Below are 27,100 nucleotides of genomic sequence, written 5' to 3' on the forward strand. Positions count from 1 at the left end.
TCAACTCGAGAGAGAGTTCTAAAACTTCTCTCTCTCTCAAATGGATAACCTCATTCAAACTGTGTGTGGTAGGCATTTGTGTGTTTACATGTTGGCTTCATGTCATTTTTATGTCTAAAACATCAACATCGGACTGTCCTAAAACATCCTCACTGTCCTAATAAATCATCAGACTGCCCTAAAACATCAACATCAGACTGTCCTAAAACATCAACATCGGACTGTCCTAAAACATCCTCACTGTCCTAATAAATCATCAGACTGTCCTAAAACATCATCATCAGACTGTCCTAAAACATCAACATCGGACTGTCCTAAAACATCATCACTGTCCTAATAAATCATCAGACTGTCCTAAAACATCATCATCAGACTGTCCTAAAACATCAACATCAGACTGCCCTAAAACATCATCACTGTCCTAATAAATCATCAGACTGTCCTAAAACATCATTATCAGACTGTCCTAAAACATCAACATCAGACTGTCCTAAAACATCAACATCGGACTGTCCTAAAACATCCTCACTGTCCTAATAAATCATCAGACTGTCCTAAAACATCATCATCAGACTGTCCTAAAACATCAACATCGGACTGTCCTAAAACATCATCACTGTCCTAATAAATCATCAGACTGTCCTAAAACATCATCATCAGACTGTCCTAAAACATCAACACTGGACTGTCCTAAAACATCAACACTGGACTGTCCTAAAACATCAACACCAGACTGTTCTAAAACATCATCACTGTCCTAATAAATCATCAGACTGTCCTAAAACATAATTATCAGACTGTCCTAAAACATCAACATCAGACTGTCCTAAAACATCAACAACGGACTGTCCTAAAACATCCTCACTGTCCTAATAAATCATCAGACTGTCCTAAAACATCATCATCAGACTGTCCTAAAACATCAACATCGGACTGTCCTAAAACATCATCACTGTCCTAATAAATCATCAGACTGTCCTAAAACATAATCATCAGACTGTCCTAAAACATCAACACTGGACTGTCCTAAAACATCATCATCAGACTGTCCTAAAACATCATCACTGTCCTAATAAATCATTAGACTGTCCTAAAACATCATCATCAGACTGTCCTAAAACATCAACACTGGACTGTACTAAAACATCCTCATCAGACTGTTCTAAAACATCAACACTGGACTGTCCTAAAACATCAACACTGGACTGTACTAAAACATCATCACTGGACTGTACTAAAACATCCTCATCAGACTGTCCTAAAACATCAACACTGGACTGTCCTAAAACATCAACACTGGACTGTACTAAAACATTCTCATCAGACTGTCCTAAAACATCAACACTGGACTGTACTAAAACATCCTCATCAGACTGTACTAAAACATCAACACTGGACTGTCCTAAAACATCAACATCAGACTGTTCTAAAACATCAACACTGGACTGTCCTAAAACATCAACACTGGACTGTACTAAAACATCAACACTGGACTGTACTAAAACATCAACACTGGACTGTACTAAAACATCCTCATCAGACTGTCCTAAAACATCAACACTGGACTGTCCTAAAACATCAACACTGGACTGTACTAAAACATTCTCATCAGACTGTCCTAACACATCAACACTGGACTGTCCTAAAACATCAACACTGGACTGTACTAAAACATTCTCATCAGACTGTTCTAAAACATCAACACTGGACTGTCCTAAAACATCAACACTGGACTGTACTAAAACATCCTCATCTGACTGTCCTAAAACATCAACACCATACTGTCCTAAAACATCAACACTGGACTGTCCTAAAACATCAACATCAGACTGTTCTAAAACATCAACACTGGACTGTACTAAAACACCCTCATCAGACTGTCCTAAAACATCATCACCAGACTGTCCTAAAACATCAACACCATACTGTCCTAAAACATCAACATCAGACTGTCCTAAAACATCAACACTGGACTGTACTAAAACATCAACATCAGACTGTCCTAAAACATCAACACTGGACTGTACTAAAACGTCAACACTCCTAAAACATTAACATCATACTGTCCTAAAACATCAACACTTGACTGTCCTAAAACATTAACATCAGACTGTCCTAAAACATCAACACTGGACTGTACTAAAACGTCAACATCAGGCTGTCCTAAAACACCATCATCAGACTGTCCAAAAACTTCAACACTGGACTGTACTAAAACATCAACATCAGACTGTCCTAAAACATCAACACTAGACTGTCCAAAAACACCATCATCAGACTGTCCTAAAACATCTATATCAGACTGTCCTAAAACATTAACATCAGAATGTCCTTAAACCCAAGGTGGTTAATTTTAATTACTGAACTAGGCAAGTCAGTTAAGAACACACTTATTTTCAACAACAGCCTGGGAACTGCCTTGTTCAGGGGCAGAACGACAGATTTGTACCTTGTCAGCTCAGGGATTCAGAACTTGCAACCTTTCGGTTGCTAGTCTAATGCTCTAACCACTAGGCTACGCTGCTGCGGTGTGTATGTGTGTGTGTGTGTGTGTGTGTGTTAGTTTCATGAGAATCAGAGTTTGCATTTGTATTTATTTTGTTACTTGTAATGACCAAGATGACTAAAAGTAAATAAGTCCAGTTCCAGTAAGCCTGTCCATATGTCCAGCAGGGGGTATACTGTACACGTCCCACAGAGCTAGAGATCTGCCTCATTCATGTCTAATGATCAGCTAAAGGTCCGGTAGTATTCCTCTGGTCATGTTATACTGCCCTTCCTTACTTTTCCAAGAATGAATGACTAAGTGATTTACTGAGTGAATGACTGAATGAATGACTGAGTAAATATTATACTTTACTAAAATAAATATTTTCTTAACTCTATTTTCTTAAAACTGCATTGTTGGTTAAGGGTTTGTAAGTAAGCATTTTAAGGTAAGGTCTACACCTGTTGTATTCGGCGCATGTGACAAATAAAATTGGATTTGAGTCTTCTTTTAGTCAAAGTGATGCAACTCATTTCCATTAAGCTGTTTGGGCCCTTGTGCCTCATACCTAACATGCCATGTAAAACCTTCTGAATTCACACACCTGCTATTCCTATCACTCGTTTAGGGAAATGATTTGTGTATGGAAACTTTCTCTAGCCCAAATGCTTGCCCCAATCCTATGCTTTAAACCCCTGACGACGTGAAGAGTGTGCAAGTGCACACTCCTGGAAAAGGGTGCAAAATCGGGATGCAACCATTCAGAAGTGAGAGGCAGCTCTAGTTCTCTACATGGCTCCTCCCTTCCTTTCGCCAGTTGGTTCAGTGACAGGCTGGCCCCAGTCAGTCACCCCTGTGTCGGCCCCATAATTAATGCAGGTGTCCAATCCCCCAATCCCCCCTATGGTCTTCTGGGCTTGGGGCCCAAGCCTCTCGTCAAAAGTAGTGCACTACATAGGGAATAGGGTGCCATTTGGGACACAACATTAGTCTCTTATAGAAGGGTGGTGAAATATCTTTCTATGGGCTGAAGGGGCTTGAATGGTGGTTCCTGGGGGTTTTAAGAGGCCCTGTCAGTATAGTCAGGCCCCAGATGTAAGCCCTGAAGGACTGTGTCTGTAGACAGACAGTAAAGGCCCTGTCAGTATAGTCAGACCCCAGATGTAAGCCCTGAAGGACTGTGTCTGTAGACAGACAGTAAAGGCCCTGTCAGTATAGTCAGGCCCCAGATGTAAGCCCTGAAGGACTGTGTCTGTAGACAGACAGTAAAGGCCCTGTCAGTATAGTCAGGCCCCAAATGTAAGCCCTGAAGGACTGTGTCTGTAGACAGACAGTAAATGTCCTGTCAGTATAGTCAGGCCCCAGATGTAAGCCCTGAAGGACTGTGTCTGTAGACAGACAGTAAAGGCCCTGTCAGTATAGTCAGGCCCCAGATGTAAGCCCTGAAGGACTGTGTCTGTAGACAGACAGTAAAGGCCCTGTCAGTATAGTCAGGCCCCAGATGTAAGCCCTGAAGGACTGTGTCTGTAGACAGACAGTAAAGGCCCTGTCAGTATAGTCAGGCCCCAGATGTAAGCCCTGAAGGACTGTGTCTGTAGACAGACAGTAAAGGCCCTGTCAGTATAGTCAGGCCCCAGATGTAAGCCCTGAAGGACTGTGTCTGTAGACAGACAGTAAAGGCCCTGTCAGTATAGTCAGGCCCCAGATGTAAGCCCTGAAGGACTGTGTCTGTAGACAGACAGTAAAGGCCCTGTCAGTATAGTCAGGCCCCAGATGTAAGCCCTGAAGGACTGTGTCTGTAGACAGACAGTAAAGGCCCTGTCAGTATAGTCAGGCCCCAGATGTAAGCCCTGAAGGACTGTGTCTGTAGACAGACAGTAAGGGCCCTGTCAGTATAGTCAGACCCCAGATGTAAGCCCTGAAGGACTGTGTCTGTAGACAGACAGTAAAGGCCCTGTCAGTATAGTCAGGCCCCAGATGTAAGCCCTGAAGGACTGTGTCTGTAGACAGACAGTAAAGGCCCTGTCAGTATAGTCAGGCCCCAGATGTAAGCCCTGAAGGACTGTGTCTGTAGACAGACAGTAAAGGCCCTGTCAGTATAGTCAGGCCCCAGATGTAAGCCCTGAAGGACTGTGTCTGTAGACAGACAGTAAAGGCCCTGTCAGTATAGTGAGGCCCCAGATGTAAGCCCTGAATGACTGTGTCTGTAGACAGACAGTAAAGGCCCTGTCAGTATAGTCAGGCCCCAGATGTAAGCACTGAAGGACTGTGTCTGTAGACAGACAGTAAAGGCCCTGTCAGTATAGTGAGGCCCCAGATGTAAGCCCTGAATGACTGTGTCTGTAGACAGACAGTAAAGGCCCTGTCAGTATAGTCAGGCCCCAGATGTAAGCCCTGAAGGACTGTGTCTGTAGACAGACAGTAAAGGTCCTGTAAAGCCTATACTGTTGGTCTGAGGCCTACTATAGAATAACACAGCTTTTCAACACTAAAAGTTTATCTCTACAAATGGAAAACAACATGCTTTAAATCAGCGTTGAAGGACAACAGTCCCTCTAATGATGCTGCTGAAACCAGTCTATAAATCACAAGAGGGTTTGTGTTGTATAAAAAGGCAAAGCTCAACATCAAACTAAATAAAATATGACTGTAACATATTAGTAATGTGTGTATGGCCTTGGGCCACGGCTAGATTCTTGTCTCAAAAGCCCCTGAGAAAACATACAGGAATGTATTGGGATTCTGAAATATAATACAAAAAACTAGAGGGACTCCTGCAGTGATCAGTCTAGATGCTTGTAAATCAAAGTGCTTCTTTGGACCCGTCCCAAATGGCACCGCATTTCCTTTATAGTGCACTACTTTTGACCAAAGCTCATAGGACTCTGGTGGAATGTAGTGCACTATTTGGGAATAGGGTGTCATTTGGAATGCAGTTTATATTACCCATTTATAGCGAGGTATAATGGTCAGTTGAGTGTAAGGATGTGGTTGACTGCAGGGCCTAATGAATTCTGCATCAGCTCCAGTCAGTGGCCCTTTAGAGTCTGACTACCAGATCATTTATCAACTCAAGTCTAAACACCAGTTCACATGATTGTAATGAGGGGTTCACCTTAGCCTATACACTTGAAATCAAGTCGCCGTGACAAATATCACCAACCATCCTGTCACCCCCCCCACACACACACACCACACACACCACACACACTTTAAATACACCAGTGAAACCATTAGAATGTGAATATAGACATTAATAGTCTACAACCTCCCGCTTTCTTTCCTCATTCGCAGTCTAACAGTAGGCTCTCTGTTTCTAATTTACAAATGTAAACTAAGGTCCTCATTTAGACAGGCTTTGAGGACCTGCCAAACTTTCTTTAGCATTGTTCTCATGCAGCTGCATGTACTTTCCTTCTCAGTTTATTCCTGCAGAGAGACATGACTCCACCCCTGCATTAGTCTTTCTCTCCCCCGCTCTCTCTCTCCCCCGCCCTCTCTATCTCCCCCCTCTCTCTCCCCCCTCTCCCTCTCTTTCATACTCTCTCTCTCCCTCTCTCAATTCAATTACATTTAAGGGCTTTATTGGTATGGGAAACATATGTTTACGTTGCCATAGCAGGTGAAATAGATAACAAACAAAAGTGAAATAAACAATCATAATTAACAGTAAACATTACACTCACAAAAGTTTCAGAGGAATAGAGACATTTCAAATGTCATATTATGGCTATGTAACGATGTCTCTCTCTCTCTCTCTCTGTCTCTCTCTCTCTCTCTCTCTCAATTCAATGTAAGGGCTTTATTGGCATGGGAAATGTATGTTCACATTGCCAAAACAAGTGAAATAGATAATTAACAAAGTGAAATAAACAATAATCTCTCTCTCGTTCTTGTCTGTTGGTCAGAGGGATTTCAATAGGTGTTGGACATCCCATTTCTTCCAGTTTCTTATTTGACACCACGCACCAGACTCAATATCACTCTGTGTAGCATTCTTATCTCACACTCACATCCATACATATATAGACTGTGTAGCCCTTGTTCTGCAACTCAAAAAATAAACCTTGTAATTCTTATGGGAAAAATATTGTGACCATATAATTACAATGTGCTACATTGTTTGTATTTCTAACTTGGTTGTTATGTGTGCAGTCTTTAATGATAGGCCTATTTTAATACATTTTAAATGATGAATAAAGGAACATTACAATAATATAGTATATTGCATTGTAAATGTTATTTATTGATATGGAAATCATTTAGGAGGCCCGTCCGTGGATCTTCGAGGGATGTAACGCGACATTGCTCCTCACGTCAGATGACTGGGCTTGTATTTTCACCCAGTCCCTAACGTGGTACTGTATTCCTCGAGACTCACCGCTGGGGCATATTCCCCGGTCTATCGCGGTAGGAAGACACTGCAGATAAACCCATGCCGTTACCATTACTAGCGGTGTGGGAGAGTTAACTCGTCGTCTGGCAGTCACCGCTGAAACGTGTTTCTGGATTTTGTATTGACATGTATTTTTTATTTTTTTGGGGGGGAGCATTTTTTTGTACCTTTTAACTCCCGTCTGTGATATTCTTCAACACGGAATCTGCTGGGCCCTCAAAGCGTGTTTGATTTGTGCCTCGAGGATATCCAGGATACATGCCCTTTTCATTCGCATAATGGGAGATTGTCGGGTTCGTTGTTATGCATATGTTATAACGCCGTGATTTTGTGGGTGTTTAAATTTGTGTTTCTTTCCGTGGATTGCAAAATTGGAATTTCTCTCCCAGGCGACTCAGCGAAAAGGGAAGTAGAGACAGCGTGAGAGAGAGAGAGGGAGAGAGTGGGGATAAAGACACTGCCACCTCGCTGGATCACACCACGGGATTTAAATAATTGCATGTTCTAAAAAAGGATATACATGTGGCTATTCGGTGTTTAACCGACCCAATCCGGTTTGCAGGATGAGTAAAGACAGACCCAAAAGGAACATCATACAGAAGAAATACGTAAGTATTTTCTAAATGTGTTCTGAAATGCATAATATCGTTCCTGAACTTCTCTCTTGCTAATGGATAACGTCATTCAAACTGTGTGGTAGGTATTAGTGTGTTTACATATTGGTTTCATGTTATTTTTTCTGTCCTAAAACATCGACATCAGACTGTTCTAAAACTTCAGACTGTCCTAAAACATCAACATCAGACTGTCCTAAAACATCAACATCAGACTGTCCTAAAACATCAACATCAGACTGTCCTAAAACATCAACACCATACTGTCCTAAAACATCAACATCAGACTGTTCTAAAACTTCAGACTGTCCTAAAACAACAACACCATACTGTCCTAAAACATCAACATCAGACTGTCCTAAAACATCAACATCAGACTGTTCTAAAACTTCAGACTGTTCTAAAACATCAACATCAGACTGTCCTAAAACATCAACATCAGACTGTCCTAAAACATCAACATCAGACTGTTCTAAAACGTCAGACTGTCCTAAAACATCAACATCAGACTGTCCTAAAACATCAACACCATACTGTTCAAAAACTTCAGACTGTCCTAAAACATCAACATCAGACTGTCCTAAAACGTCAACACCATACTGTTCAAAAACTTCAGACTGTCCTAAAACATCAACACCAGACTGTCCTAAAACATCAGACTGTCCTAAAACATTAACACCAGACTGTCCTAAAACATCAGACTGTCCTAAGACATCAGACTCTCCTAAAACATCAACATCAGACTGCCCTAAAACATCAACACCATACTGTTCAAAAACTTCAGACTGTCCTAAAACATCAACACCAGACTGTCCTAAAACATCAGACTGTCCTAAAACATCAGACTCTCCTAAAACATCAACATCAGACTGCCCTAAAACATCAACACCATACTGTTAAAAAACTTCAGACTGTCCTAAAACATCAACATCAGGCTGTCCTAAAACATCAACACCATACTGTCCTAAAACATCAACATCAGACTGTTCTAAAACTTCAGACTGTCCTAAAACATCAACACCAGACTGTCCTAAAACAACAACACCATACTGTCCTAAAACATCAGACTGTCCTAAAATATCAACATCAGACTGTCCTAAAACATCAACATCAGATTGTCCTAAAACATTAACATCAGACTGTACTAAAACATCAACATCAGACTGTACTAAAACATCAACATCAGACTGTACTAAAACATCAACACCATACTGTTCTAAAACTTCAGACTGTCCTAAAACATCAACATCCGACTGTTCTAAAACATCAACACCATACTGTCCTAAAACATCAGACTGTCCTAAAACATCAACATCAGACTGTCCTAAAACATCAACACCATACTGTCCTAAAACATTAACATCAGACTGTTCTAAAACTTCAGACTGTCCTAAAACATCAACATCAGACTGTCCTAAAACATCAACATCAGACTGTCGTAAAACATCAACATCAGACTGTCCTAAAACATCAACACCATACTGTCCTAAAACATCAACATCAGACTGTTCTAAAACTTCAGACTGTCCTAAAACAACAACACCATACTGTCCTAAAACATCAACATCAGACTGTCCTAAAACATCAACATCAGACTGTCCTAAAACATCAACATCAGACTGTACTAAAACATCAACATCAGACTGTCCTAAAACATCAACATCAGACTGTTCTAAAACTTCAGACTGTCCTAAAACATCAACATCACACTGTCCTAAAACATCAACACCATACTGTCCTAAAACATCAACATCAGACTGTTCTAAAACTTCAGACTGTCCTAAAACATCAACATCAGACTGTACTAAAACATCAACACCATACTGTTCTAAAACTTCAGACTGTCCTAAAACATCAACATCAGACTGTTCTAAAACTTCAGATTGTCCTAAAACATCAACATCAGACTGTCCTAAAACATCAACATCAGACTGTCCTAAAACATCAACATCAGACTGTCCTAAAACATCAACAAATAGACTGTCCTAAAACATCAACATCAGACTGTTCTAAAACGTCAGACTGTCCTAAAACATCAACATCAGACTGTTCTAAAACATCAACATCAGACTGTCCTAAAACATCAACACCATACTGTTCAAAAACTTCAGACTGTCCTAAAACATCAACCTCCGACTGTCCTAAAACATCAACACCATACTGTTCAAAAACTTCAGACTGTCCTAAAACATCAACACCAGACTGTCCTAAAACATCAGATTGTCCTAAAACATTAACACCAGACTGTCCTAAAACATCAGACTGTCCTAAAACATCAGACCCTCCTAAAACATCAACATCATACTGTTCTAAAACATCAACACCATACTGTTCAAAAACCTCAGACTGTCCTAAAACATCAACATCAGACTGTCCTAAAACATCAACACCATACTGTTCAAAAACTTCAGACTGTCCTAAAACATCAACACCAGACTGTCCTAAAACATCAGACTGTCCTAAAACATCAGACTCTCCTAAAACATCAACATCAGACTGCCCTAAAACATCAACACCATACTGTTCAAAAACTTCAGACTGTCCTAAAACATCAACACCAGACTGTCCTAAAACATCAGACTGTCCTAAAACATCAGACTCTCCTAAAACATCAACATCAGACTGCCCTAAAACATCAACACCATACTGTTAAAAAACTTCAGACTGTCCTAAAACATCAACATCAGACTGTCCTAAAATATCAACACCATACTGTCCTAAAACATCAACATCAGACTGTTCTAAAACTTCAGACTGTCCTAAAACATCAACACCAGACTGTCCTAAAACAACAACACCATACTGTCCTAAAACATCAGACTGTCCTAAAATATCAACATCAGACTGTCCTAAAACATCAACATCAGATTGTCCTAAAACATTAACATCAGACTGTACTAAAACATCAACATCAGACTGTACTAAAACATCAACACCATACTGTTCTAAAACTTCAGACTGTCCTAAAACATCAACATCCGACTGTTCTAAAACATCAACACCATACTGTCCTAAAACATCAGACTGTCCTAAAACATCAACAACAGACTGTCCTAAAACATCAACACCATACTGTCCTAAAACATTAACATCAGACTGTTCTAAAACTTCAGACTGTCCTAAAACATCAACATCAGTCTGTCCTAAAACATCAACACCATACTGTTCAAAAACTCAGACTGTCCTAAAACATCAACACCAGACTGTCCTAAAACGTCAACATCAGACTGTCCTTAAACACCAACACCATACTGTCCTAAAACATCAACACCAGACTGTCCTAAAATATCAACATCAGACTGTCCTAAAACATCAACATCAGATTGTCCTAAAACATTAACATCAGACTGTCCTAAAACAACAACACCATACTGTCCTAAAACATCAACATCAGGCTGTCCTAAAACATCAACATCAGACTGTCCAAAAACAACAACACTATACTGTCCTAAAACATTAACATCAGACTGTCCTAAAACAACAACACCATACTGTCCTAAAACATCAACATCAGACTGTCCTAAAACATCAACATCAGACTGTCCTAAAACAACAACACCATACTGTCCTAAAACATCAACATCAGACTGTCCTAAAACATTAACATCAGACTGTCCTAAAACGTCAACATCAGACTGTCCTAAAACATCAACATCAGACTGTCCTAAAACAACAACACCATACTGTCCTAAAACATCAACACCATACTGTCCTAAAACATTAACATCAGACTGTCCTAAAACAACAACACCATACTGTCCTAAAACATCAACATCAGACTGTCCTAAAACATCAACATCAGACTGTCCTAAAACAACAACACCATACTGTCCTAAAACATCAACATCAGACTGTCCTAAAACATTAACATCAGACTGTCCTAAAACGTCAACATCAGACTGTCCTAAAACATTAACATCAGACTGTCCTAAAACGTCAACATCAGACTGTCCTAAAACATCAAAATAAGACTGTTCTAAAACAACAACACCATACTGTCCTAAAACATCAACACCATACTGTCCTAAAACGTCAACATCAGACTGTCCTAAAACATCAACATCAGACTGTCCTAAAACAACAACACCATACTGTCCTAAAACAACAACACCATACTGTCCTAAAACATCAACATCAGACTGTCCTAAAACAACAACACCATACTGTCCTAAAACAACAACACCATACTGTCCTAAAACAACAACACCATACTGTCCTAAAACATCAACATCAGACTGTCCTAAAACATCAAACAGCTTTTCTCAGTCAGTTACTTAATTCTGAGAATAAGATATTTTTGACCATTTCATATTTTATTTTATATGACCAATCCAGTGCTGTCTCCCAAATGGAGACCTATGGTGGTTCTAGTGTGTGTGTGTGTGTGTGTGTGTGTGTGTGTGTGTGTGTGTGTAAATCCCAGAATGAGCCCCGATCCACGATTTATAACATCACATCAATATTTGATGATTTATATTTAAAAAACGAATTGTCTTTCAGAAAATGTAATATATTTTATGACTTGTAGTATTATCATATAGGGACTAATGCAGGCTGTATGTAGTATTATCATATAGGGACTAATGCAGGCTGTATGTAGTATTATCATATAGGGACTAGTGCAGGCTGTATGTAGTATTATCATATAGGGACTAATGCAGGCTGTATGTAGTATTATCATATAGGGACTAATGCAGGCTGTATGTAGTATTATCATATAGGGACTAATGCAGGCTGTATGTAGTATTATCATATAGGGACTAATGCAGGCTGTATGTAATATTATCATATAGGGACTAATGCAGGCTGTATGTAGTATTATCATATAGGGACTAATGCAGGCTGTATGTAGTATTATCATATAGGGACTAATGCAGGCTGTATGTAGTATTATCATATAGGGACTAATGCAGGCTGTATGTAGTATTATCATATAGGGACTAATGCAGGCTGTATGTAGTATTATCATATAGGGACTAATGCAGGCTGTATGTAGTATTATATAGGGACTAATGCAGGCTGTATGTAGTATTATCATATAGGGACTAATGCAGGCTGTATGTAATATTATCATATAGGGACTAATGCAGGCTGTATGTAGTATTATCATATAGGGACTAATGCAGGCTGTATGTAGTATTATCATATAGGGACTAATGCAGGCTGTATGTAGTATTATCATATAGGGACTAATGCAGGCTGTATGTAGTATTATCATATAGGGACTAATGCAGGCTGTATGTAGTATTATCATATAGGGACTAGTGCAGGCTGTATGTAGTATTATCATATAGGGACTAATGCAGGCTGTATGTAGTATTATCATATAGGGACTAATGCAGGCTGTATGTAGTATTATCATATAGGGACTAATGCAGGCTGTATGTAGTATTATCATATAGGGACTAATGCAGGCTGTATGTAGTATTATCATATAGGGACTAATGCAGGCTGTATGTAGTATTATCATATAGGGACTAGTGCAGGCTGTATGTAGTATTATCATATAGGGACTAATGCAGGCTGTATGTAGTATTATCATATAGGGACTAATGCAGGCTGTATGTAGTATTATCATATAGGGACTAATGCAGGCTGTATGTAATATTATCATATAGGGACTAATGCAGGCTGTATGTAGTATTATCATATAGGGACTAATGCAGGCTGTAAGACATTAGGGGCCTGTGGCAAAAGTTAATGTGTCCAATTTCCTGTTGATTTGAAGATGTTTAAACAATTTGCAACCTATCCTCATTTTACTTCCCCAATTTAGCTCATTTATTGTGCCCATTGTTCCAACAGTGTTATTGCATTAATTCATCATTTACTTTCCAATCAACCTTTTTCAGCAAGTATCAGACAGGACATTTACTTAATAGCTCTACCTAATAATAGGTGGAATTTTCCTTGAATCCGACAGCAACAGGAGCTATTTTTATGCTGTTAATATTATTCACAATTAGTGTCACACCTACTGTAATTACCTTCCTTTTCCAGTTGTCTTCCACTTCAACAGGGCTCCCGGGTGGTGCAGCGGTCTAAGGCACTGCATCTCAGTGCAGACCCTGGTTTGATTCCAGGCTGTATCACAACTGGCCGTGATTGGGAGTCCCATTGGGCGGCGCACAATTGGCCTGTCTGGGTTTGGCCCAGGGTAGGCTGTCATTGTAAATAAGAATTTGTTCTTAACTGACTTGCCTAGTTAAAGATACATTTAAAAAATAATTTGGACACATGAGGTGTCATATCCTAAAGTGCTTCCTAATGTTCTTGTTCACTCCTATCTCTTCTATTGTTAATATTTTCCAAGAAGGCAACATGGAAAAAACTCCTGTCTAGCTTTCGGTAAAAGTTGGTCAGAAATGCAGTAAGCCAGCCACTAAAACAAACAAAGTGGACTCTTTCTTTGAACCTGGACTCAGACAAGCACTTGCCCTTGTAGTTTAACTTCCTCTCAATGAGTGTAAGACTGTTATTACTGTTGCTTTGTTTAAGGGCTGAGACAAGCGGTTCCTGGCTGACAGTAATAGAACGTAATTTGCCAACCCAAGTGCGCATGTAGTATCGCGTGAAAAATGTCGGCAGACATCAACAGCGGGTGGTCCCTAAAGCAATGTGTGCTGAACGATCTGCAGACGTCTACAGCGGGTGGTCCCTAAAGCAATGTGTGCTGAACGATCAGAGATGTCTACAGCGGGTGGTCCCTAAAGCAATGTGTGCTGAACGATCTGCAGACGTCTACAGTGGGTGGTCCCTAAAGCAATGTGTGCTGAACGATCAGAGACGTCTACAGCGGGTGGTCCCTAAAGCAATGTGTGCTGAACGATCAGAGACGTCTACAGCGGGTGGTCCCTAAAGCAATGTGTGCTGAACGATCAGAGACGTCTACAGCGGGTGGTCCCTAAAGCAATGTGTGCTGAACGATCTGCAGACGTCTACAGCGGGTGGTCCCTAAAGCAATGTGTGCTGAACGATCAGAGACGTCTACAGCGGGTGGTCCCTAAAGCAATGTGTTGAACGATCAGAGACGTCTACAGCGGGTGGTCCCTAAAGCAATGTGTGCTGAACGATCTGCAGACGCCTACAGCGGGTGGTCCCTAAAGCAATGTGTGCTGAACGATCAGAGACGTCTACAGCGGGTGGTCCCTAAAGCAATGTGTGCTGAACGATCAGAGACGTCTACAGCGGGTGGTCCCTAAAGCAATGTGTGCTGAACGATCAGAGACGTCTACAGCGGGTGGTCCCTAAAGCAATGTGTGCTGAACGATCAGAGACGTCTACAACGGGTGGTCCCTAAAGCAATGTGTGCTGAACGATCAGAGACGTCTACAGCGGGTGGTCCCTAAAGCAATGTGTGCTGAACGATCAGCAGACGTCTACAGCGGGTGGTCCCTAAAGCAATGTGTGCTGAACGATCAGAGACGTCTACAGCGGGTGGTCCCTAAAACAATGTGTGCTGAACGATCAGAGACGTCTACAGCGGGTGGTCCCTAAAGCAATGTGTGCTGAACGATCAGAGACGTCTACAGCGGGTGGTCCCTAAAACAATGTGTGCTGAACGATCAGCAGACGTCTACAGTGGGTGGTCCCTAAAGCAATGTGTGCTGAACGATCAGAGACGTCTACAGCGGGTGGTCCCTAAAGCAATGTGTGCTGAACGATCAGAGACGTCTACAGTGGGTGGTCCCTAAAACAATGTGTGCTGAACGATCAGCAGACGTCTACAGTGGGTGGTCCCTAAAGCAATGTGTGCTGAACGATCAGAGACGTCTACAGCGGGTGGTCCCTAAAGCAATGTGTGCTGAACGATCAGAGACGTCTACAGCGGGTGGTCCCTAAAGCAATGTGTGCTGAACGATCAGAGACGTCTACAGCGGGTGGTCCCTAAAGCAATGTGTGCTGAACGATCAGAGACGTCTACAGCGGGTGGTCCCTAAAGCAATGTGTGCTGAACGATCAGAGACGTCTACAGCGGCTGGTCCCTAAAGCAATGTGTGCTGAACGATCAGAGACGTCTACAGCGGGTGGTCCCTAAAACAATGTGTGCTGAACGATCAGAGACGTCTACAGCGGGTGGTCCCTAAAGCAATGTGTGCTGAACGATCAGAGACGTCTACAGCGGGTGGTCCCTAAAGCAATGTGTGCTGAACGATCAGAGACGTCTACAGCGGGTGGTCCCTAAAGCAATGTGTGCTGAACGATCAGAGACGTCTACAGCGGGTGGTCCCTAAAGCAATGTGTGCTGAACGATCAGAGACGTCTACAGTGGGTGGTCCCTAAAGCAATGTGTGCTGAACGATCAGAGACGTCTACAGTGGGTGGTCCCTAAAGCAATGTGTGCTGAACGATCAGAGACGTCTACAGTGGGTGGTCCCTAAAGCAATGTGTGCTGAACGATCAGAGACGTCTACAGCGGCTGGTCCCTAAAGCAATTCATAATGAAAAACAACGTAATGAGAGACGGGAGACGTTAAACATGGAAACTGTTGTTTTAATGAACGACAGTAGTTAAAGCTTCAGAACAGTACATCATAGGGGATATTATAGAGGATAACAGGGTTCCTCTGTGTAGTTGCCTCAGTGCAGATACTCAGCCGGTCTAAAGCCTAATTCATTGGTGTGTGGTGGGGTAAGCACAGCTGCCACTGCTGGGCCTTTACACATGTAAAGAGGCTGTCACAGCATACGTCCCAAATAGCACCCTATTCCCTATATAGTGCACTACTTTTAACCAGGGCCCAATGGGGCAATTGACCAAATCCCAGTGGGCCATTTGACCAGAGCTCTATGGTCCCTTGTCTAAAGTACTGCACTATATAGGGAACAGGGGGCCATTTGGGACACAGTCACTTTGTTTTATCAGGCGCACAAGTGAGGAGGGCCAAGTTGAAGTATGTGCTTCAGTGTGTGGCGGAACCAGACGGACACAAAGCAGCAGAGGGGGGTGTGGCCGGGTCAGCGCCATGGAGAGAGAGAGAGGACAGACAGACACAGAGCAGCAGAGGGGTGTGTGGCCTGGCCAGCGCCATGGAGAGAGAGAGGACAGACAGACACAGAGCAGCAGAGGGATGTGTGGCCGGGCCAGCGCCATGGAGAGAGAGAGGATAGACAGACACAGAGCAGCAGAGGGGTGTGTGGCCTGGCCAGCGCCATGGAGAGAGAGAGGACAGACAGACACAGAGCAGCAGAGGGGTGTGTGGCCTGGCCAGCGCCATGGAGAGAGAGGACAGACAGACACAGAGCAGCAGAGGGGTGTGTGGCCTGGCCAGCGCCATGGAGAGAGAGAGGACAGACAGACACAGAGCAGCAGAGGGGTGTGTGGCCGGGCCAGCGCCATGGAGAGAGAGAGGACAGACAGACACAGAGCAGCAGAGGGGTGTGTGGCCTGGCCAGCGCCATGGAGAGAGAGAGGACAGACAGACACAGAGCAGCAGAGGGGTGTGTGGCCTGGCCAGCGCCATGGAGAGAGAGAGGACAGACAGACACAGAGCAGCAGAGGGGTGTGTGGCCGGGCCAGTGCCATGGAGAGAGAGAGGACAGACAGACAGGAGGCCTGCAGCTGGAAAGACTAATGCGTGTCCCAAATGACTCCCTATTCCCTATATAGTGTACTACTTTTGACCAGGGCCCATAGGGAATGAGGTGCCATTTGGGACACTACCTTAAACCCTCCCTAACTACAAGGCTGACTCATTGTGTCAGAGACAAAATAGATTTGATTTGATCTAAATAGTGTTTTAGACGCGGGAGTGGAGTCATCGTGAAGACAGATGGAAATGTAACTAGATTGACACATAGGAGAATCACAGGAGAATCCCAGGGAGATATGAATGGAGAAATGGAGGAATAAAGTTGGATGAACGAACAAGACAAGTTTGTTATTTTATTTCTTGGCCTGGGAAGTTGTGAGCTGTGGTTTTGCTGCCAATAGGGAATGTTCCACTTCGCTGTGTAGTCGCCAGGGTTTCTCCCTGGATTAGATGTGCAGTGTCAGCAGTAAACAGTGTTTCTCCTAACACAGTGGAGCAATCGTTTTGCTTTTGTTTACACAGTTTGACAGTTGACTGTTATGTAATGGGCATACGAGCTGTCTACAGGGCAGTTACAAATGACATAATCAGAGGAGCTTTATCAGTGTCATACAGTCTCATGGCTAAATCAGTGTTCAGGACATTACGGTTAATCAAATAGCTGATTTGATTTTGATTTAAAGGCTTACTTTGATTTAAAGGCCTACTTTGATTTAAAGGCCTACTTTGATTTAAAGGCCTACTTTGATTTAAGGGCTACAAATGTCTACTCTTGTATGAAAGGGATTTCAGGCCCTTTTTATAGAGTGAAGTGGGATTTGATTGCAGTAGTGAAAAGAACTGCCAGTAAAACAGACAATCAGATGTCAGTCAGCAGCTTTATTATTCTAATCAGGTTCATAGAAACTAGGGGATTTGTCAACGTCTTCAAGATAAATGTATGGGATTTATAATACATTATAATACATCTGAGCTAGATTACAGCAAGCCTTTTAGAATGTTTTATCATTTCCTCAATCTCTACGTTTAATCCATACTGGCAGATGTTGAGAAAACATCGAAAAGAGACTTTTACTTTCAGATGAATTTATTGTTCAGTATTTCTTTCCTTCAGGAAAAGCAGCAGCAGTGAGGTTTATTGACAAAACAGAGGTAGTTCTGATACAGAACAGGATTTTACAGTATTCTACATAGAATGCGAGAGTGGGACATAAAGGAGAGGCAGTTTTCATTTTAGGGATTTTCAACAGATACGTACAGACTACTCCCCACAGACAGATTTATACTTCAGCATTGTTACGAGGTGATGATGAAGAACAGATACATACAGACTACTCCCCACAGACAGATTTATACTTCCGCATTGTTACGAGGTGATGAAGGACAGATACATACAGACTACTCCCCACAGACAGATTTATACTTCAGCATTGTTACGAGGTGATGAAGGACAGATACATACAGACTACTCCCCACAGACAGATTTATACTTCAGCATTGTTACGAGGTGATGAAGGACAGATACATACAGACTACTCCCCACAGACAGATGATACCCTTTTGATATTTGTATTTTTTTAAATGTAAACTTTATTTAACTATGCAAGTCAGTTAAGAACAAATTGTTATTTACAGTGACAGCCTTCCCCCGGGCCAAACCCAAACCCGGACGATGCTAGACCAATTTTGCGCCACCCTATGGGACTCCCAATCACGGCCGGTTGTGATACAGCCTGGAATCCAACCAGGGTCTGTAGTGACGCCTCTAGCACTGAGATGCAGTGCCTTAGACCGCTGCGCCACTTGGGGGCCCTATATGTAGGGAATAGTTTGGCATTTGGGACGGATCCCCACTGTATCTAGACTAACTAACAGTGGTAAAAAATATAATAATCTCCCCAAGGTCTTAAAATGTTTCAACAATTTATTATAAGGATGTAAACACAACATGGCCTATTTATTGTGTGATTTTGTGAAGCACTATGCACAGTGTTTTTAGTATGGAAACTATTTTCAGCCATTCTCTAAATGAATTAATTAGGTTATCGTTCTATAATGTCAAAGACAGAATTAGAAACATGCACTAATTGGCCCAGGCATAATTCACATTTGCTCATTGTAAATAGTTTGAATACATTATGAATTTATGTGGAAGTAATTTTTTATTGCACTGCATCAAGTCTCTGTTCATAACCTTCGCCATGTCCAACAGAGCTGCTATTAAGGTAGTGATTTCTAGGATCAACACAGACTCCATTGAGAGAGTCTAAATGTGTTGGTTAAAATGAGGTGCTGTTAATCCACCTCCTTAATGATGTGGATCAAGCTGTTTTACTGCAGCTCCAGGTTGACATGGGGCCCCAGTCATGAAATCCTGGCATGGTGGCAAAGCACTGAACAGAGACAGGCACTACTTCTTACTTCCATGTTGTATGGAGAGGTAGGGTGGACAGCATGTTGTATGGAGAGGTAGGGTGGACAGCATGTTGTATGGAGAGGTAGGGTGGACAGCATGTTGTATGGAGAGGTAGGGTGGACAGCATGTTGTATGGAGAGGTAGGATGGACAGCATGTTGTATGGAGAGGTAGGGTGGACAGCATGTTGTATGGAGAGGTAGGGTGGACAGCATGTTGTATGGAGAGGTAGGGTGGACAGCATGTTGTATGGAGAGGTAGGGTGGACAGCATGTTGTATGGAGAGGTAGGATGGACAGCATGTTGTATGGAGAGGTAGGGTGGACAGCATGTTGTATGGAGAGGTAGGGTGGACAGCATGTTGTATGGAGAGGTAGGGTAGACAGCATGTTGTATGGAGAGGTAGGGTGGACAGCATGTTGTATGGAGAGGTAGGGTGGACAGCATGTTGTATGGAGAGGTAGGGTGGACAGCATGTTGTATGGAGAGGTAGGGTGGACAGCATGTTGTATGGAGAGGTAGGGTGGACAGCATGTTGTATGGAGAGGTAGGGTGGACAGCATGTTGTATGGAGAGGTAGGGTGGACAGCATGTTGTATGGAGAGGTAGGGTGGACAACATGCTGTATGGAGAGGTAGGGTGGACAGCATGTTGTATGGAGAGGTAGGGTGGACAACATGTTGTATGGAGAGGTAGGGTGGACAGCATGTTGTATGGAGAGGTAGGGTGGACAGCATGTTGTATGGAGAGGTAGGGTAGACAGCATGTTGTATGGAGAGGAAGGGTGGACAGCATGTTGTATGGAGAGGTAGGGTGGACAGCATGTTGTATGGAGAGGAAGGGTGGACAGCATGTTGTATGGAGAGGTAGGGTGGACAGCATGTTGTATGGAGAGGAAGGGTGGACAGCATGTTGTATGGAGAGGAAGGGTGGACATGCAAGAAATACAAGTTTGTTCTTGCTTAGTCTTTAGCCTACATTTATTGAATTCAGTAAATGGCTGCTGAATTTTTCAGGGGATGCTGGGAAAAAATAAAACATATCCCTGCTCTTTCCCCTCCCGTTTCTCAACCAAAAAGGTTGATGGAAAAGGTTGTCCTCAAATCCTTCTCCTCACTCACTCTCCGTTTTTGGAGATTCGTGCAAAGTAGGTCATTGTAAAGGAACCTCATACAGTGTTTCCTGCAGAGCCAGGCAGCCAGCTGACTGCAGCATTATGGGATCTGACTGTACGTTAAGCCCCACGACATCAAGCAACCCGAGCCTCCTGATAAAAGCTTGGCTCTGTGACAACAGAACAGAGAGAGAAGGGGGGTGTTCAGTGAAAACACTAAAGGCCATGGGTACAAGTACCTGTCTGTGTGAGTGGCTCTGTTCTGTTTAAACCCAAACAGAATCCACAGGGTCAGGGTGAGGCCAAGCTATCCGCCGGACCGTCTGATTCACAGAGAAGGTTCACACTGTGTCAGAACCAAGATGACCAAGAGTAGAGGGCAGAGCAAAACGTTTGGTCTACGACAGAGATAGAGAAACGGGCAGGCGTGTAAAAAACGGCTTGTTGCCAGGGAGAGCTGGAGAGGAAAGGAGGGGCTCTCTCTCTCTTTCTGCTGTTGTCTGGCTGGGTCCATGCTGATCCATCTTGCGGCGCGAGGTGACTGATTGGATAATGCTGTCACGGAGAACAAAGTGCCCTTGATGAGCCAACTCCGGATCTCTGTGTGGCGTAATCGGACGCTTCAGGAGTCCGCAGAGCATTGTCCTTTTGTGTTTACACTGCTAATAACACGGTGAACAAGAGCCCCTCAACACAGAGACAGGTTGTAGCAGCTAGCAGCACCACTGTACAGGTCAGACTGACACATGGAGAGACTAGCAACACACAGACAGGTTGTAGCAGCTAGCAGCACCACTGGGTAGGTCAGACTGACACATGGAGAGACTAGCAACACACAGACAGGTTGTAGCAGCTAGCAGCACCACTGTACAGGTCAGACTGACACATGGAGAGACTAGCAACACACAGACAGGTTGTAGCAGCTAGCAGCACCACTGTGCAGGTCAGACTGACACATGGAGAGACTAGCAACACACAGACAGGTTGTAGCAGCTAGCAGCACCACTGGGTAGGTCAGACTGACACATGGAGAGACTAGCAACACACAGACGGGTTGTAGCAGCTAGCAGCACCACTGGACAGGTCTGACTGACACATGGAGAGACTAGCAACACACAGACAGGTTGTAGCAGCTAGCAGCACCACTGGGTAGGTCAGACTGACACATGGAGAGGCTAGCAACACACAGACAGGTTGTAGCAGCACCACTGGACAGGTCAGACTGACACATGGAGAGACTAGCAACACACAGACAGGTTGTAGCAGCTAGCAGCACCACTGGACAGGTCAGACTGACACATGGAGAGACTAGCAACACACAGACGGGTTGTAGCAGCTAGCAGCACCACTGGACAGGTCTGACTGACACATGGAGAGACTAGCAACACACAGACGGGTTGTAGCAGCTAGCAGCACCACTGGGTAGGTCAGACTGACACATGGAGAGACTAGCAACACACAGACAGGTTGTAGCAGCTAGCAGCACCACTGGACAGGTCAGACTGACACATGGAGAGACTAGCAACACACAGACAGGTTGTAGCAGCTAGCAGCACCACTGTACAGGTCAGACTGACACATGGAGAGACTAGCAACACACAGACAGGTTGTAGCAGCTAGCAGCACCACTGGACAGGTCAGACTGACACATGGAGAGACTAGCAACACACAGACAGGTTGTAGCAGCTAGCAGCACCACTGGGCAGGTCAGACTGACACATGGAGAGACTAGCAACACACAGACAGGTTGTAGCAGCTAGCAGCACCACTGGACAGGTCAGACTGACACATGGAGAGACTAGCAACACACAGACAGGTTGTAGCAGCTAGCAGCACCACTGTACAGGTCAGACTGACACATGGAGAGACTAGCAACACACAGACAGTTTGTAGCAGCTAGCAGCACCACTGGACAGGTCAGACTGACACATGGAGAGGCTAGCAACACACAGACAGGTTGTAGCAGCTAGCAGCACCACTGGACAGGTCAGACTGGCACATGGAGAGACTAGCAACACACAGACAGGTTGTAGCAGCTAGCAGCACCACTGTACAGGTCTGACTGACACATGGAGAGACTAGCAACACACAGACAGGTTGTAGCAGCTAGCAGCACCACTGGACAGGTCAGACTGACACATTGAGAGACTAGCAACACAGAGACAGTTTGTAGCAGCTAGCAGCACCACTGGACAGGTCAGACTGACACATGGAGAGGCTAGCAACACACAGACAGGTTGTAGCAGCTAGCAGCACCACTGTACAGGTCAGACTGACACTTGGAGAGACTAGCAACACACAGACAGGTTGTAGCAGCTAGCAGCACCACTGTACAGGTCAGACTGACACATGGAGAGACTAGCAACACACAGACAGGTTGTAGCAGCTAGCAGCACCACTGGACAGGTCAGACTGACACATGGAGAGACTAGCAACACACAGACAGGTTGTAGCAGCTAGCAGCACCACTGGACAGGTCAGACTGACACATGGAGAGACTAGCAACACACAGACAGGTTGTAGCAGCTAGCAGCACCACTGTACAGGTCAGACTGACACATGGAGAGACTAGCAACACACAGACAGGTTGTAGCAGCTAGCAGCACCACTGTACAGGTCAGACTGACACATGGAGAGACTAGCAACACACAGACAGGTTGTAGCAGCTAGCAGCACCACTGTACAGGTCAGACTGACACATGGAGAGACTAGCAACACACAGACAGGTTGTAGCAGCTAGCAGCACCACTGTACAGGTCTGACTGACACATGGAGAGACTAGCAACACACAGACAGGTTGTAGCAGCTAGCAGCACCACTGTACAGGTCAGACTGACACATGGAGAGACTAGCAACACACAGACAGGTTGTAGCAGCTAGCAGCACCACTGTACAGGTCAGACTGACACATGGAGAGACTAGCAACACACAGACAGGTTGTAGCAGCTAGCAGCACCACTGTACAGGTCAGACTGACACATGGAGAGACTAGCAACACAGAGACAGGTTGTAGCAGCTAGCAGCACCACTGGACAGGTCAGACTGACACATGGAGAGACTAGCAACACACAGACAGGTTGTAGCAGCTAGCAGCACCACTGTACAGGTCTGACTGACACATGGAGAGACTAGCAACACACAGACAGGTTGTAGCAGCTAGCAGCACCACTGGACAGGTCAGACTGACACATGGAGAGACTAGCAACACACAGACAGGTTGTAGCAGCTAGCAGCACCACTGTACAGGTCTGACTGACACATGGAGAGACTAGCAACACAGAGACAGGTTGTAGCAGCTAGCAGCACCACTGTACAGGTCAGACTGACACATGGAGAGACTAGCAACACACAGACAGGTTGTAGCAGCTAGCAGCACCACTGTACAGGTCAGACTGACACATGGAGAGACTAGCAACACAGAGACAGGTTGTAGCAGCTAGCAGCACCACTGGACAGGTCAGACTGACACATGGAGAGACTAGCAACACACAGACAGGTTGTAGCAGCTAGCAGCACCACTGGACAGGTCAGACTGACACATGGAGAGACTAGCAACACAGACAGGTTGTAGCAGCTAGCAGCACCACTGTACAGGTCAGACTGACACATGGAGAGACTAGCAACACACAGACAGGTTGTAGCAGCTAGCAGCACCACTGTACAGGTCAGACTGACACATGGAGAGACTAGCAACACACAGACAGGTTGTAGCAGCTAGCAGCACCACTGGACAGGTCAGACTGACACATGGAGAGACTAGCAACACAGACAGGTTGTAGCAGCTAGCAGCACCACTGGACAGGTCAGACTGACACATGGAGAGACTAGCAACACAGAGACAGGTTGTAGCAGCTAGCAGCACCACTGGACAGGTCAGACTGACACATGGAGAGACTAGCAACACACAGACAGGTTGTAGCAGCTAGCAGCACCACTGGACAGGTCAGACTGACACATGGAGAGACTAGCAACACAGACAGGTTGTAGCAGCTAGCAGCACCACTGTACAGGTCAGACTGACACATGGAGAGGCTAGCAACACACAGACAGGTTGTAGCAGCTAGCAGCACCACTGGACAGGTCAGACTGACACATGGAGAGACTAGCAACACAGACAGGTTGTAGCAGCTAGCAGCACCACTGGACAGGTCAGACTGACACATGGAGAGACTAGCAACACACAGACAGGTTGTAGCAGCTAGCAGCACCACTGGACAGGTCAGACTGACACATGGAGAGACTAGCAACACACAGACAGGTTGTAGCAGCTAGCAGCACCACTGTACAGGTCAGACTGACACATGGAGAGACTAGCAACACAGACAGGTTGTAGCAGCTAGCAGCACCACTGTACAGGTCAGACTGACACATGGAGAGACTAGAGAAGAGTTTATTCTTTCCTTTTTTAAATGTTAACCTATGAAGAAAGTGTGACACTTAGACCCTCTCTCCGCCCCCCATTTTAGGCTTTGTAGTGTAATGCTTGATGATGCACAACCCAGGGGCGAGTGGGTTTGTTTCTGCCCTGTTCATGGGGGTATTTGTGTTTTTGTCTCTGTCCCAAATGGCACCCTAATCCTTATGATCCTGGTCTAAATTAGTGCCCTACATAGGGAATAGGGCCATTTGGGATGCTTTATCTCACATTGTGTGTCGTGCTTGTCTGTGGGTCTCCGAGGGGGACATCTAGGCCCTACTGTGGAATGTCCTTTGTGTCAGGGAGGGAGGGAGGCAGGCAGGGAGGGAGGGAGGGAGGCAGGCAGGCAGGGAGGCAGTCAAGGAGGGAGGCAGGGAGGGAAGGTGGGTGGGTGGGAAGGAGGGAGGCAGGGAGGGAGGGCAGGAGGGAGGAAGGCAAGCAGGGAGTGCAGGAAGGAGGAGGGAGGGAGGAAAGGTGGGAGGCAGGGTGGGAGGGATCACTAGCTCTTCCCATTAGCCCATAGGGCTCTGGTCAAAAGTAGTTCACTAACACTATATAGGGAATAGGGTGCCATTTGGGACAAATCCACTAGCTACATGGCTGCCACAGTGACTGACTTCCTTAAAAAACCACCTCACGTTCACATCTCTTCACATTTGCTAGCGTGTCTAACAGACAGACAATGATTGGACAGAAATCCTCTAGAATACTCTGGGAACGATGTTTGACAAGTTGAGGAGGAAAGAAAAGGTCTAGAGTCAAATCTGATTACATTCAGTCACGAGGACAGGACCTGGAAGTGTGAGGAGGACAGGACCAGGAAGTGTAGTGTGAAGAGGACATTTTATTTTTTATTTAACTAGGCAAGTCAGTTAAGAACAAATTCTTATTTACAATGACGGCCTACCCTGGCCAAACCCAGACGATGCTGGGCCAATTGTGCGCCGCCCTATGGGACTCCCAATCACGGCCAAATGTGATACAGCTTGGATTCGAACCTGGGACTGTAGTGACACCTCTTGTACTGAGATGCAGTGCCTTAGACCGCTGCACCACTCGGGAAGTGTGAGTGTGAGGAAGACAGGACCTGGAAGTGTAGTGTGAGGAGGACAGGACCTGGAAGTGTAGTGTGAGGAGGACAGGACCTGGAAGTGTAGTGTGAGGAGGACAGGGCCTGGAAGTGTAGTGTGAGGAGGACAGGACCTGGAAGTGTAGTGTGAGGAGGACAGGACCTGGAAGTGTAGTGTGAGGAGGACAGGACCTGGAAGTGTAGTGTGAGGAGGACATGACCTGGAAGTGTAGTGTGAGGAGGACATGACCTGGAAGTGTAGTGTGAGGAGGACAGGACCTGGAAGTGTAGTGTGAGGAGGACAGGACCTGGAAGTGTAGTGTGAGGAGAACAGGACCTGGAAGTGTAGTGTGAGGAGGACAGGACCTGGAAGTGTAGTGTGAGGAGGACATGACCTGGAAGTCTAAACTTAATTAAAAGGTTGGCTTGGTTTATTCATCACCGTCATTGTAGCTGCACTTAGATGACGGACGGATTGACACGCTGCGCGCAGAGAGAGAGAACAGAACAAGACAGACGTCTGTAAAACAGCTATTCTTTGTGGTCAGGCGCCATGCTCATTACCGGCTCACTAAATTGCTGACAGGAAGTCAGAGGTCAACAGTCCCCTTTGATCCCAGGGGTGAACGGGATTGAGTCCAGACAAGACAAGACCAGCCTGAAGAGAGCATTTTTAAATGTATATTTTTATTTCACCTTTATTTAACAAGGCAAGTCAGTTAAGAACAAATTCTTATTTTCAATGACAGCCTAGGAACAGTGGGTTAACTGCCTTTTTCAGAGGCAGAACGACAGATTTGTACCTTGTCAGCTCGGGGATTCAATCTTGCAACCTTTCAGGTACTAGTCCAACGCTCTAACCACTAGGCTACTCTGCCGCCCCAAAACCAGGTAGGCTAGTTGAGAACAAGTTCTCATTTTCAACTGCGACCTGGCCAAGACAAAGCAAAGCGGTGCGACACAAACAACAACACAGAGTTACACATGGAATAACAAACAAACAGTCAATAATACAATAAAAAAAGTAAATATACAGTGTGTGCAAATGAGGTAG

General features: G+C 44.5%; 1 protein-coding gene across 3 annotated transcripts in view; it reads left to right on the forward strand.

The window, feature by feature from the left end:
• Positions 1-6,859: 6,859 nt before the first annotated feature.
• Positions 6,860-27,100, forward strand: part of LOC115187722 (protein Jumonji) — a 99,921-nt gene continuing 79,680 nt past the window's right edge. For all 3 annotated transcript variants that reach the window (XM_029746718.1, XM_029746719.1, XM_029746720.1), the window contains exon 1: positions 6,860-7,492. In XM_029746718.1, coding sequence (XP_029602578.1) covers positions 7,448-7,492 — 45 coding nt within the window. In that variant the 5' untranslated portion in view covers positions 6,860-7,447. The remainder of the gene's footprint in view (positions 7,493-27,100) is intronic.

The sequence above is a fragment of the Salmo trutta genome, unplaced genomic scaffold (assembly GCF_901001165.1).
Source record: "Salmo trutta unplaced genomic scaffold, fSalTru1.1, whole genome shotgun sequence".
Lineage (NCBI taxonomy): Eukaryota > Metazoa > Chordata > Actinopteri > Salmoniformes > Salmonidae > Salmo > Salmo trutta.